The 12,386-nt window shown below is 39.8% G+C and overlaps 1 protein-coding gene across 2 annotated transcripts in view; it reads left to right on the top strand.

Moving 5' to 3' along the window:
- Positions 1 to 12,386, top strand: part of Oca2 (OCA2 melanosomal transmembrane protein) — a 310,146-nt gene that overhangs the window by 180,916 nt on the left and 116,844 nt on the right. For both annotated transcript variants that reach the window (XM_021168684.2, XM_021168683.1), the window contains exons 19-20: positions 9,162 to 9,221; positions 9,770 to 9,874. In XM_021168684.2, coding sequence (XP_021024343.1) covers positions 9,162 to 9,221; positions 9,770 to 9,874 — 165 coding nt within the window. The remainder of the gene's footprint in view (positions 1 to 9,161; positions 9,222 to 9,769; positions 9,875 to 12,386) is intronic.

The following is a 12,386-nucleotide window of genomic DNA, read 5'->3' as shown; positions in this document are numbered from 1 at the left end:
AGGTGCCCTATCAGAACTGAAGTAGAAACGTGGGAAAGAGATGCAAGGTGGTGCTCACCCACCTTCCTGTCACTGCCCCTGAAGACCTGGGCGAACAGTTTGGAGATGGAAAGAGCTACTTTGATGGATGTTTTTCAGTTCCTGTTGGCTGGTTTCATTGTTTCCAGACTGACACCTCCCTCAAGGGGTGTGCAGAGCCAATGGCTTTCTGTGGCTAGGAGCAGAAGTCTCAGGAAGGGCCAGAATCCCAAGGGGACAATTTCAGGCCCTGCTCCCTTTAAGCAGGTCCCACTTCCTGATCACCAAAGCAATTCATCCGGGGAGAAAAAAGTTTTCAACCAATAGTAATGAGTCAGATGATTATTTGAATGGAAACAAAAAGAATGCTAGAGCTTTTTTTCTTTCATATTTTTACACCTCATCTGATTTTGTTGTTTCTACAGGTTTACTTGTTTATCTTAAAAATATTAAGAAATAATAATAAAATTTGATCATATTTATCCTCTCAGTCAACTCTTCCCAGATTTACTTCCTATTTTTTTATTTATTCAAATCTGTGATCTCTTTTATTTTCTTACCTTTGGCTGCAGTATAGTCAACTTACCAGTGGTAATTTTCATAAGGAAAACTAACTCTCTCCTAGCAGCTACCAGTTGCCAGTAGCTCCTTGGGTAGAAGCAGGGCTTCATGTTTACTTCGGTTGTCCATACTGGGATGTTGAGTTCTTGGCGGCTCCGGGGATTTGGACCTTGCTGGGCCAGAGAAGGAATGACGAAAAGATAAACACAGATACATAGAAAACTTGGGATTGGATTGACTGGGCTCTATGATAGAGAAACAACAGCACTCCATAAACTCAGCACGTTTGTTGTAAAGTTGAACAGGGAGGAGAGGCAGATCATGGCATATAGCTGAACCAAGGATGTAGCTTTAGATACTCTTGGGAAGCACAGCAGGGGGAGCATTCCTCAGCTTGTAAGCATCGTGAAGAAAAAGCTACAGGGAACATTCTCTGCACACACTATCAACATTTGCACTTGGATCTGAGGGAAAAAAAATAATATTATTCTGAGTCTCACCTTGGCCAGGGACTTATACTACAATGGAACACAGGCATTGGAGTCCTTGACATGTCCATGCCCTACCAACAATACACATTCTCTCAAGTCTTCATTCACTCAGGGATTTCTCCAGGATTAATGTGGTTTGGGCTTGCAAAGGTCTTGCACATGCTACTGTAGCTGCTATTAGTTCATTTGTCCTGCTATCAACTGCCTTGTTGCTTTCAAAGGACACAGTTTCCCTGGATTCATTCACTGTCTCTGAATTTTACAACCTCTATATCCCCTCAATTGTCCCTGAGCCTTGAGAGAAGGGGCACATCATAGATGTTCCATTTAGGACTAAGCCTGTGATTTGCAGGCCCTTATTTTCTGTATCTTGGTCACGATTTGGTCTCTGTGTTGATCGCTATCTACTGCAAATAGAAGCTTCTCTGAAGAGGGTTGGAAGATGCATTAATCTATGACTGTAGCAAGAAGTCATTAGTAGTAAATTTAATATTATGTATTATAATATTCTGCTCAGTAGAATAATAATATTATTATTATTCTCAGCCCTATAATTGTGCCAGGTGTTGGTTTCCTCTTGTGGAGTGGGACTTAAATTAGGCAGAAAGTGATGCTTGTCCCATGGATTTTTATGCCACTACCAGTGAGCATGTTTTGAAGGTCAGTCATTAGTGTGGCTACGTGGTTCACAGATGGGTCAGGTTGGTGATTACTTTTCTCCTTCAGTAGGATGCTTGGCATCTTCTAGCCATATGAAAGCTGGCTAGTATTGAAGAGGCTTCTGATAACTAGTGTAATAGCTCCAGTGATGCAAGTATGAGGTGTGTTCATATCCTTCAGCACTAGGGTCTTATAATCACGTTCTAGGGTAACTAAGCACAATGGCAATTGCCTGCAGTATTTGATGATATTTAGTATCTTACTGGCCAACAATTCCGAAAGAAGAAACTCATTTCTGCCACTGGTTTTTTTATTAGCTAGCCCATAGTTTAGTGTCTAGTAGGGGCATGGTTGTCCTATTATATATTATCTACAATTGTTTGTGTGCATTTAAGGGAGCTTCTACAGTAATATAATTAGGTCTTCATATGACTTTTTGGAAGGGTGTTCAGTTATTTACCCCTACCATTTCTCATTTGAATTTAGTGACAGCCATTTTCCTTCCTTCCTTCCTTCCTTCCTTCCTTCCTTCCTTCCTTCCTTCCTTCCTTCCTTCCTTCCTTCCTTCCTTCTCCTCCTCCTCCTCCTCCTCCTCCTCCTCCTCCTCCTCCTCCTCCTCCTCCTCCTCCTCCTCCTCCTCCTCCTCCTCCTCCTTCTTCTTCTTCTTCTTCTTCTTCTTCTTCTTCTTCTTCTTCTTCTTCTTCTTCTTCTTCTTCTTCTTCTTCTTCTTTCTTCTTCTTCTTCTTCCTCCTCCTCCTCTTCCTCCTCCTCCTCTTCCTCTTCCTCTTCCTCTTCCTCTTCCTCTTCTTCTTCTTCTTCTTCTTCTTCTTCTTCTTCTTCTTCTTCTTCTTCTTCTTCTTCTTCTTCTTTTTCTTCTTCCTCCTCCTCCTCCTTCTTCCCTCCTCCTCCTTCCTCCTTCCTCCTCCTCTTCCTCCTTCCTCCTCCTCCTCCTTCTTCTTCTTCTACTACTTCTTCTTTTTCTTCTTCCTTCTCCTCCTTCTTCTTCCTCTTCCTCCTCCTCCTCCCCCCCTCCTCTTCTTCTTCCTCCTCCTCCTCATTCATTTTTGTTGTTGTTGTTTTTTTCTAGACAAGGTTTCTCTGTGTAGCCCTGGCTGTCCTGGAACTCACTCTGTAGACCAGGTTGGCCTCAAACTCAGAAATCTGCTTGCCTCTGCCTCCCAAGTGCTGGGATTAAAGGTGTGTGCCACCACTGCCCAGCAGCCCTTTTCTTGCTGATGCCACACTCGTCTTTTTTCTACCATCCCATTTGTCTTTATGATTTTCTCTGTAATTAGTCTTAATAAAACCATCAACTGTAAGTTAGATACTTTAATATTTTCTGCTTTGATAATTATTATTATTTTTCTTCCTTACTATTGAAAGGCTTAAATTGTTCTTTTTTTTTTTTTAACTTCTGGATAATTGCCTTTCCATTTTCATTACGTGTTTCAGTATTTATATTTAAGACTGTAGATTTCTTTTCAGCTTAGCTTGGCAAACCTCTTTAGGCTTTGACATGCACTTTAATCATGTTTACGTTCTTCATACAATTACATTTATATTCTGTGATGTGCTATGCATGTGGAGGTCAGCAGATAACATGGGGGAGTTGGTTATCTCTTTCCATCACACGGGTTCTTGGGACCAAACACAGTTTGTCAGTGTTGGTTGGCTTTTACCAGCCAAACAACTGAACTATTTTGACAGCCCCTGTGTTCTTATTTGTTCAAATTATTTTTACTTACATTGTACTTCTAGTCTTATATTATTCCATTATTTTTGTAAAATGACTGTGGAATTATCTACTTGGAGTAGTCATTTTATTTATTTATGCTTCTGATACTTTTAAGTCTGTTATTAGTCATGTATAATTTAGAATTGCTTGCTTTTATAAGTAATAAAGAGAAGCATGAAGCTTTCATTTGTTAAAATAGTCTTGGTACATGTTTTCTTCTGCTCGTTTATTTTTGGGCACCTTTAGCAAATGTTATCTATTTGGATTTTATATTTTTAATCCAGTGTGACAATCTTCAATATTTTAGTAAGACTTTTTTATTTTATTTTATTATTTTACCATACCATTTTATTTCCTTGCCTATTTTATTATTATTTTAAGACGAGATTATTCTCGTCTCACACTTGTTATGTAGCCTAGGTTGCTCTCCAAGTCATCTCTGTACCTCAGCCTCTCAAGTGCTAGGATTGTTGTATTGTGTGTGCTACCCTATCTGGCCAAAAACACTCACTTTACATGTAATGACACTGCAGAGACCTGGCTTTACATCTATCATTTTATTGGTTCTATGTTTTTATTTTCAGCCTCCTATTTTGAATTATTTAATTTGATTGAGAGTATTTAAAATTCTAGCTTCCCACAGTTATTCATTCCATATTTTTAGTGGTTATCTGATTTAGAGACAACCTTCATCTTTAATTCATAAAGGGCCAATTTGAATTGACATCTTAAGTCTCTTCAACCTTTGGTTTCTTTAAACAAAAATTCTTTTTATATCTGATACCTATGAATTCTCATTTGTTAGATGTTAGTTCTTTCCTGTTTTAGTTATTTCTACTTCTATCCACATCTCTTGCCTTCTTTGGTCTTTGGTGGCCCTAGACTGTAATTTCAATACTAATCTTAATTTTGGGACTCAGAAGAGCCCACATTAGTCTCTTGGGATGACTTGTTCCAGCCACTTGTGCTAAAAAGAATTGTATTCAGCATCTTTTTGTTTGGATGCAGAAGGGCCTGCATTTTGCTGTCCATCCTTCTGAAGGTGGCGGCAATGAGTTATTGTGCTGGCTTATCTCTGGGCACAGTTGCTGTGTCCTGCAGGGTGCTGTGAGTTATTATCACTCCCTTTTCTCCACTGTATGTCATTGATGGCAATGAGTGATGCTCATAGTCTTCAAGCACACACAAACACAATATGTTATATTTGTCAACTTTATACTTGAGAGATGGAATCGCCACATACGTACCTAATTTACCACTTTATATAGTAAGACACAACATTTGTATTATCCTTATTTTTTATGATGTGTTAGATATTTCAAAATGAGTTATTTGGTGCAATGTTTAAGTCTGTTTATGATTTTTTTTATTTCTTCATACTATACACATAGACTCTGAGAGTTTATATAACACTAGGCATCTATATATACACATAAGATAGGCACTGCATATTGTGTAGAAATATGCACATATGACCATCTTTACATGTCATCTGTCAGAAAATTTTAAATCAGACATCTGATTTTTCTCTTAGTCAATGGTTCCATAAAATAAAACAAAAGGTTTAGCTGCATTTAATTTTTTAAATGCACATTATTATTTAATTAAACTTGGATTATATTAGGTTACTAGCTAGTAACAGGGATTTATTTTATTGTCTTATGAGACTCAGCCTGTTTTCTGGGACATTTGTGGTGTTATATGGCAATGGTAGAAGCATTACTATCACCCATGGGGGACACAGCACAACATTTTACCGTGCACAAGTCCACCCCTCAGCAAGGAGTGATTGCCTTGCTCTGCAGTAGCTGCTTTGCTCACTGTGACAGAATACCTCAGAAGCTCAATACCTCAGAATACCTCAGAAGCTCTATTTGGCTCAGTTTAAAAGCAGCATTTCCCCTGACAGGGTAATTGTGACAGCAGGTAGTTGTAGCTGTGATGACAGATGGGTAAGGCTGGTCACATGGAACAAAGTGAGGGACTGGAGAGAAATGGGGACTGGTGCACAAGTCACTTTCTCCTTTGCATTCAGTGAGAAACCTAATCAACAGGAATGGTTGGTGGCTCTCATATTCAGGGATTGGTCTTCCCTCTTTAGTTAAATCTCTCTGAAAACACCTTCACAAGCCTACCTAGAGGTTTGACGTCTACATCAAAATCTAGCCAAGCTGACATTGAAAATTAGCTATCATAAGTCTTCTTGTCAACTTGACACCCAAATCCAATACTTCATGTTTTAATATTTCACATTTGTCTAATATCTTCATGCTCATTTCAGAATACAACATCTATTTAGTCCATGTCTAAGAGTCTTCAGTATTTTAAAGCTCCAATGCTATTCAAAAGTCTAAGTGCAGAATCCCTACTGGGGTGCAAGCCAGGTCATAACTGTGAACTTTTATAAAGTCCAAAGTGACAAGAAACAACAACAAGAGTTACAAGCTATATATTTCCAGTGTTCAAAAACAGTCAGAAAACATTTCCATTCCAAACAGGAGGAAAGGACCATATTAGGCAGTTCCATACCTGGCACTTAGGTCATGGGATGGAATCATTTGGACTCCAACCATTTTCACCTCTGCAGCTCTATCACCTGTAGCAACCTCTCTTGGGCTGGCTCCTCTCTGTGCCTGCAGCTTTCCTTGGTAGACATCCATGGTTCTGGTAACCTCGATATAATGGGGTCTCCATTATAATTTAGGCCTCAGCACAATAGCTTCACTAGAGGCCCTTTAAGGCTTTCTTGCAGGAATCTTACCCTGAGACAATGCCTGGCCTCAGCATGTTTTCTGCACCTTGGTGGAAATGTCCACAACTCTATAACTCTTTTCTTTTGCATACTTGTAAAAACAAGCACCACGTGGATCATGCTGTCAATTTTACTGCTGGGTTAAGGTTTAGTTTGGCAACCTGACACTGTTGGAGTAGCCTCTCTGCATCTTAATGGTTAAACTTTGGAAAATAATTCTCTACTTGGTTGTTTTGGAAAAGGAACCAACTTAGTGGCATTTTAAAGTCAGACTTCCTTCTTTCAAATAATTTTATAAGTTGGGGCCATCCCTATTGTCCCTATGTAAGGGGGAAAAGTTTCTCTTACAGGCTACATACTCACCTCCTTAACCACAGCCACATTTTCTGCACCCATCTTGCCTGCAACTCTACAGTCACTTAGACTCATTTCCTCATCAAACTGCAAATTTTTCATGATTATCTGCTCTCTCACTGAAGACCTAACCGAGAACAGTAAGTGTAGAGTGTTTTTCTCTATTGGAATTTCTCCAACAAACAACTTAATCCATTACACCTGAATTTAGCTCCACTGAAGTTTTCAGGATCGAGGCTGAAAACAGATTTTTTTCTTTATTTTTACTACAACATGAATGACCTCCAGCCCATTTAATGGTAAAATCTTGCTCCCCCTGGGACCTCATAGGCACAGTCTCTAATGCCTGTTGCCTTTGACATCCTGGTATTTCAAGCTTCCACTAGAATGGCCCATCAATGCGTATAGCGTTCTAGGGCTTCTGTGGTCTCTGCTATAAAGTCTTCACATTCTTCCACAAGCCACTTGCCAATGCCTAAGCACCACATTGTCAACTTGACTGGATTTAGAAGCACTATGGCCATGATAGTGTTTTCAGAACAGTTTAACTGAAGGGGAAAGACCCACCTACATGTGAATGATACCATTACATGCACCAAGGCCCTAAATTATTATTGAAGGTACAAAAGAGTTCCTGAATGTGGATTCATTGTGGCCAATGTCCTCATGTTCCTATTGTCATGCTGTCCCTGCCATCATGGATTATATCCTCAGCCAAAGCCAACTCTCCCCTTTGACTTTACTTTTGCCAATGTATTCTTACAGCAAGAATCAGCCCTACCCCCACCCCCGCTGCCATACCAATCTTCTGTATTATTTTTCACATTCCTATAACAAAATACTTACTTGGCAAAAACAACTCACGGAAAGGAGAGTTTGTTTTGCCTCACTTGTGACTATAGACATGGTAGTAGAATCATGAGAAAAACAGTCATATTGTGTCCATGGTTAGGAAGTAGAGAGAGATGAAAGGCACTCCACTTGCTTTCTTTTTTCCATTTTTTAAATTCAGTCTGAGACCCCAGCCCATGGAATAGTGGGTGAGTTTTCCTTCTTAAATGCTATCTGTTTAGAGCACCCTCACAGACATTCCTAGAGGTATCCCACTGAGGTGATTGTAATTCTCATTGTGTTGATTTTGAAGTTGATGATCTCCAAATATTGGTATCCCTGGAGCTGAGCAGCCCTGTTATGGGTGGATTATCTTTCTTATCTAGTTAATGTTAAAAACTAGGTTCATCAAGTTCTCCTCTTCCCCACAAAACACTCAAGCTAACAGTATAACATATGCAAAGGGTCTGGTGCAGACCCTTCCAGGCCCTGTATCATTGGCTTCAGTCTCAGTGAAACTATGTGAGCCCTGCTGAGTTGATTCAATGGGCCGTTTCCTCCTTGCCCTCCATCCTCTCTGTCTCCTGCAATCTTTTCTCCCAGTCTTCCTTTGGGTTTTCTGAACTCCAAAGGAAGAGATCAAATGGAGAGACTGGGTATGTCTCTGACTCTTTTGCCTGGTCTTGGGACTATTTTCTTCTTATTGGGTTGCCTTGGCCAGTCTTGACCTGAGGGCTTCTGCCTTGTCTTAGTGTATCTTGTTTTGTTTGGTTTGATTGTTGTCTCTTGAAGGACTGCTCTTTTCTGAAGTGAAACTGGGAGTCGGGGAGTAGATCTGAGGGAGAGAGGAGGTAGGGGGTGCTTGGAGGAGTAGAGGGAGGGGAAACTGTGATCAGAATATATTATATGAGGGAAAAATCTATTTTTAATGAAAAAAATCCAAGTTGGTTGAGAGTTGTGTTTGAGGTTACAGCTTTATCATCTTCAAATAAAATCCAACTGGAAACTGTACACATGGATCAGGATACTGCAACTTATATTTATGCACATTCAAGTTGATATTCCAATATTAATCTCCCTTCAGTGGAAATCCCAGTGAAAAATGCAATACATTGAAGAGGTGATGGGCACCTGGGTTGCTGTCCTATCCCAGTGCTGTGTCCTCTGCCTGTGGCCAAGATTGTGGTGTGAGCAGAATCTCTTGAGCATCCACCATCTTACTCTGCTCTTCTATATTCCATTGGGCACAGGCTCTCATGGAGGCAGATTTACTATGTTGGGAAAATGGTCATGTGCCTCACTAGATGTACTTTAAAACAAACAAACAAACAAACAAACAAACAAACAAACAAACTTGCTTCAATGGTTTTAAGAACTGAAAATTTAAACTCAAGCCTTTAAAATACATTGTGGATATATAGTTTATTTAAAAGTCCCTTTTTGTGGATTGACATTTCTTTGTATGTGATCAAATGGTATGTTTCTTATAGACCTTAAAATAAAGGGATTGCCTTCTGTCCGCGTATAAATGTAGCATAGATGTTAACATGAATCAGTGAGGGAATTCCTGCCATTGCTGTTGTACATTCTCCCTCTGTGCATCTTCATGTGTATGTATGATACCAAATTACTTATAGACTGTGTTAAGGAATATAGTTGTCAATGAGAAAGGATAACCTGTGCCTACCCTATGTTCTCTTTTTGAAAGACAAATGAAATCTGTACATACTCTCACTTTTAAACATATCTTTTCTTTTAGGCATTGACACATCTTCACTTAGTAGAGTATGTTGGAGAACAGACTGCCCTACTAATAAAGGTACATTGAATGTTCTAATAGAATATGTTCAAGCCATTATCCTTTGATTTTTGTTAAAAGAAAAATGAACAAAAGAAGTCTGATAAGAGTGTTACATTAATTATGTCAAAAGCACTGACAGGAGCCTACTTTACCCTGGGTAACCTAGAGATGAAGGGGATACTTGTCAAATAATATACAATTATAGATGCTTGCTATCTTGCTTTTGCCTTTAGTTACAGTAAGTCTAAAAAGGAGTAGCACATAAAGTGAATGCTGCAGAAATTCCCATCTTAGGATTCTGCTGGGCCAATCTGTGTGGTCATCAGATGTTAGTAATTAATGCACATTTTTCCTCACATAGAGCTACTTGGCTGAGAGTGGCTCCTCTCCAGTTACTTGTGGCCAAGGTTCCTGGTATAGATATGGCCCTCATTTGCATATCTTTGCTTACCTGGGTCTTATCATGTATCAGAAGAAAGAGTAACAATCTTTTGACTCTTTTTGTGTATATGGCTTAGCATTGCAGTAGTTAATGCATTAATGTGGCTATCATCTGATCCTTTTAGATGGTTCCAGAAGATCAGCGCTTTGCAGCTGCCATTGTCCTAATAGTGTGGGTCTCAGCCTTGGCATCGTCCTTGATTGACAACATCCCATTTACTGCTACGATGGTAAGTGGTGTGATTCTGTGTGTTTAAGACAAAGCTTTACCTGTTCCTATTTGGGCTCATCCTTTTTCTCCCTAAGAAGCAGTGCATGAAACCAGCTCCTCTGTTGCCCTTACATGTAAGGGGAAAATGTGAGCAGCTGGATATGGAACACTTAGAGAACAGTGACAGGCTGGAGACCAGGCTTTGGAGAGTGGACAGCATATCATGGTCACTGCCTGTTTGGGGAGCCCAGTTGAGGGCTGCTACCCTTCCCAGAAAAATAAGTTTCAGTTTTTTTTCAAAGGAAATCCAAGAAACCAAAAGTCTGAGCTGTTGCCTTCATTTTTCCTCAAATGCAGAAGTTATTTATTCTAAGCAGCCTGAATGGATTCTGGTACTTGGCTTGTCCATACAGAGATTTAAGTCTCTTTTTGATTCTAACTCCCAACCAACACCAAGACCCCTATCTCTGGGCCATCTTCTGCATCATTGATTGTTTGTCTTAGGACAGGAACTGTGGTCTTTTGTGTGAAAAAATCAAAGTGAGAATAGAGATTTAACCATAAGATCTGAGTCCTGCCACAAACAGCTCAGGGCCCAAGAGTGCTTAGAGCAGAAGGGTGAGTGTTCTCACAGCAGGATTCTGATGGGGGACTTCTCTCTGTTTTCCATGAGGCCCCAAGTGGTCCCTCCCTCCCATACAGATAGCGTATGTATGTTGTGAACAAGGATCCCCACATATGAGTACAGCAGAGCTGGCCATGTAAGGAGAGGGCTGGTTAGGCTGATAGCCTTTCTTTCTCCAACCTACATTGTTTAGACCTCCTCAGTCTGGAATTCATTTTATGCTAAGCTTTATTCTCTAGTGACCCAGAACAGTTCTTGTTTCAAGGTGTGGGTTTGGGAATTCTGAACTAACTCAGTGGTTGTTATTTCTAGTGGACACATCTGGAACAAAACACATAAGATCTTCAGGTTGCAGGATGGTGTGTTTAAGGAGTCCTGAGAGTCTATAAAATTTGCAATAAAGCAGTATGCTTTAATGTAAAACACTGAGTGTTTTCCCCTTAAGAAATGAACAAGACAATGTTATCTATGAACATGTCTTACTAGTCAGAGGCTGTGCAATAAAGCAAGAGAAACAAAGAGAAAGGACTGGAAATGGAGACATTAAACTTCAGTGACAATCTATATATTAGATAACGCTAAAGAATCTACTAATTAACAATTAGGATTGATAGGTAATTTTTTCAGGTCCTGTAGAGATAAAAGTCAGTTAATAAATCATTGTGTTCCTCTGTAGGCACAATAGACTAATAATGAGAACTTGAAATAGATGCCATTATCAGATGCATCTTCAGCCCCAGAGACAACAAGGCAACCTTACACACTTATCCTATCTCAGTGAGACCACATCATGTGGTCCCAGGACATAAGCATTTGCCATAATCCTTTATCTGTTCTTCATGCTGGGCACTGTAATATCAGAAGGTAAGGCAGACATAGAAATGAACAACTCTAGGATAGCAAGGCTTTATTTGGGAAAGGCCTGGGGATGAGAGAACTCCAGTCTAGGAAACCAAAGAGGCTACTGTTTTTTATTTGTTTGTTTGTTTTTTATTAATTTTTAATTTTTTATTACGTATTTTCCTCAATTACATTTCCAATGCTATCCCAAAAGTCCCCTATACCCTCCCCCCCCCCACTTTCCTACCCACCTATTCCCATTTTTTGGCCCTGGCGTTCCCCTGTATTGGGGCATATAAAGTTTGTGTGTCCAATGGGCCTCTCTTTCCAGTGATGGCCGACTAGGCCATCTTTTGATACATATGCAGCTAGAGACAAGAGCTCCGGGGTACTGGTTAGTTCAGAATGTTGTTCCACCTATAGGGTTGCAGATCCCTTTAGCTCCTTGGGTCCTTTCTCTAGCTCCTCCATTGGGAGCCCTGTGATCCATCCATAGGTGTGTGGGACCCTCCTTGCTTTGCTAATTATTCATGGCTTACTAGAGAAGGTCTTTTATGACTTGCACTTTAGCACATTTCAGCACAGCTTTTCCTTATTTGCTTCATAGTTGTGTTTGGCACTAAAGGCTTATTGTTCATGTGATGTATTTCTTTTATCCTGGGTGAGGTTTCTACCTTCTCTTCAAGTCTTTGCTGTATCTCGTTCCAATGCTTTATTTTTGTTCTTTTAAAATATTGTTTCGTGGGCCGAAGAGATGGATCAGCAGTTAAGGGTACTGACATTCACATAGTGGCTCACAATCATCTATAACTGCAATCCCAGGGGATCCAACACCCTCTTCAGGCCTCTAAGGGCACTAGAAATGAATGTGGTGCACGTGCAGAATGAAGACCGAACATTCATTTGGATAAAATGAAAAAAAAAAAAACCAAAAAAACCTCTTTTCTTCACATTTCTTTTTAGTTTCTTAAAAAACACTCCAACACTATGTAAATAAGTTTTCAAAAATTCCAAGTAGAGAACCTTAGCGGTTAACAATTTTATTCATGGTGTTTTAGTGAGGACC

The sequence above is a fragment of the Mus caroli genome, unplaced genomic scaffold, assembly GCF_978045245.1.
Source record: "Mus caroli unplaced genomic scaffold, Mus_caroli_1 scaffold_8, whole genome shotgun sequence".
NCBI classification, from domain to species: domain Eukaryota; kingdom Metazoa; phylum Chordata; class Mammalia; order Rodentia; family Muridae; genus Mus; species Mus caroli.
The sequence above is the reverse complement of the archived record's forward strand: the minus strand, read 5'-3'. Positions and strand labels throughout refer to the sequence as shown.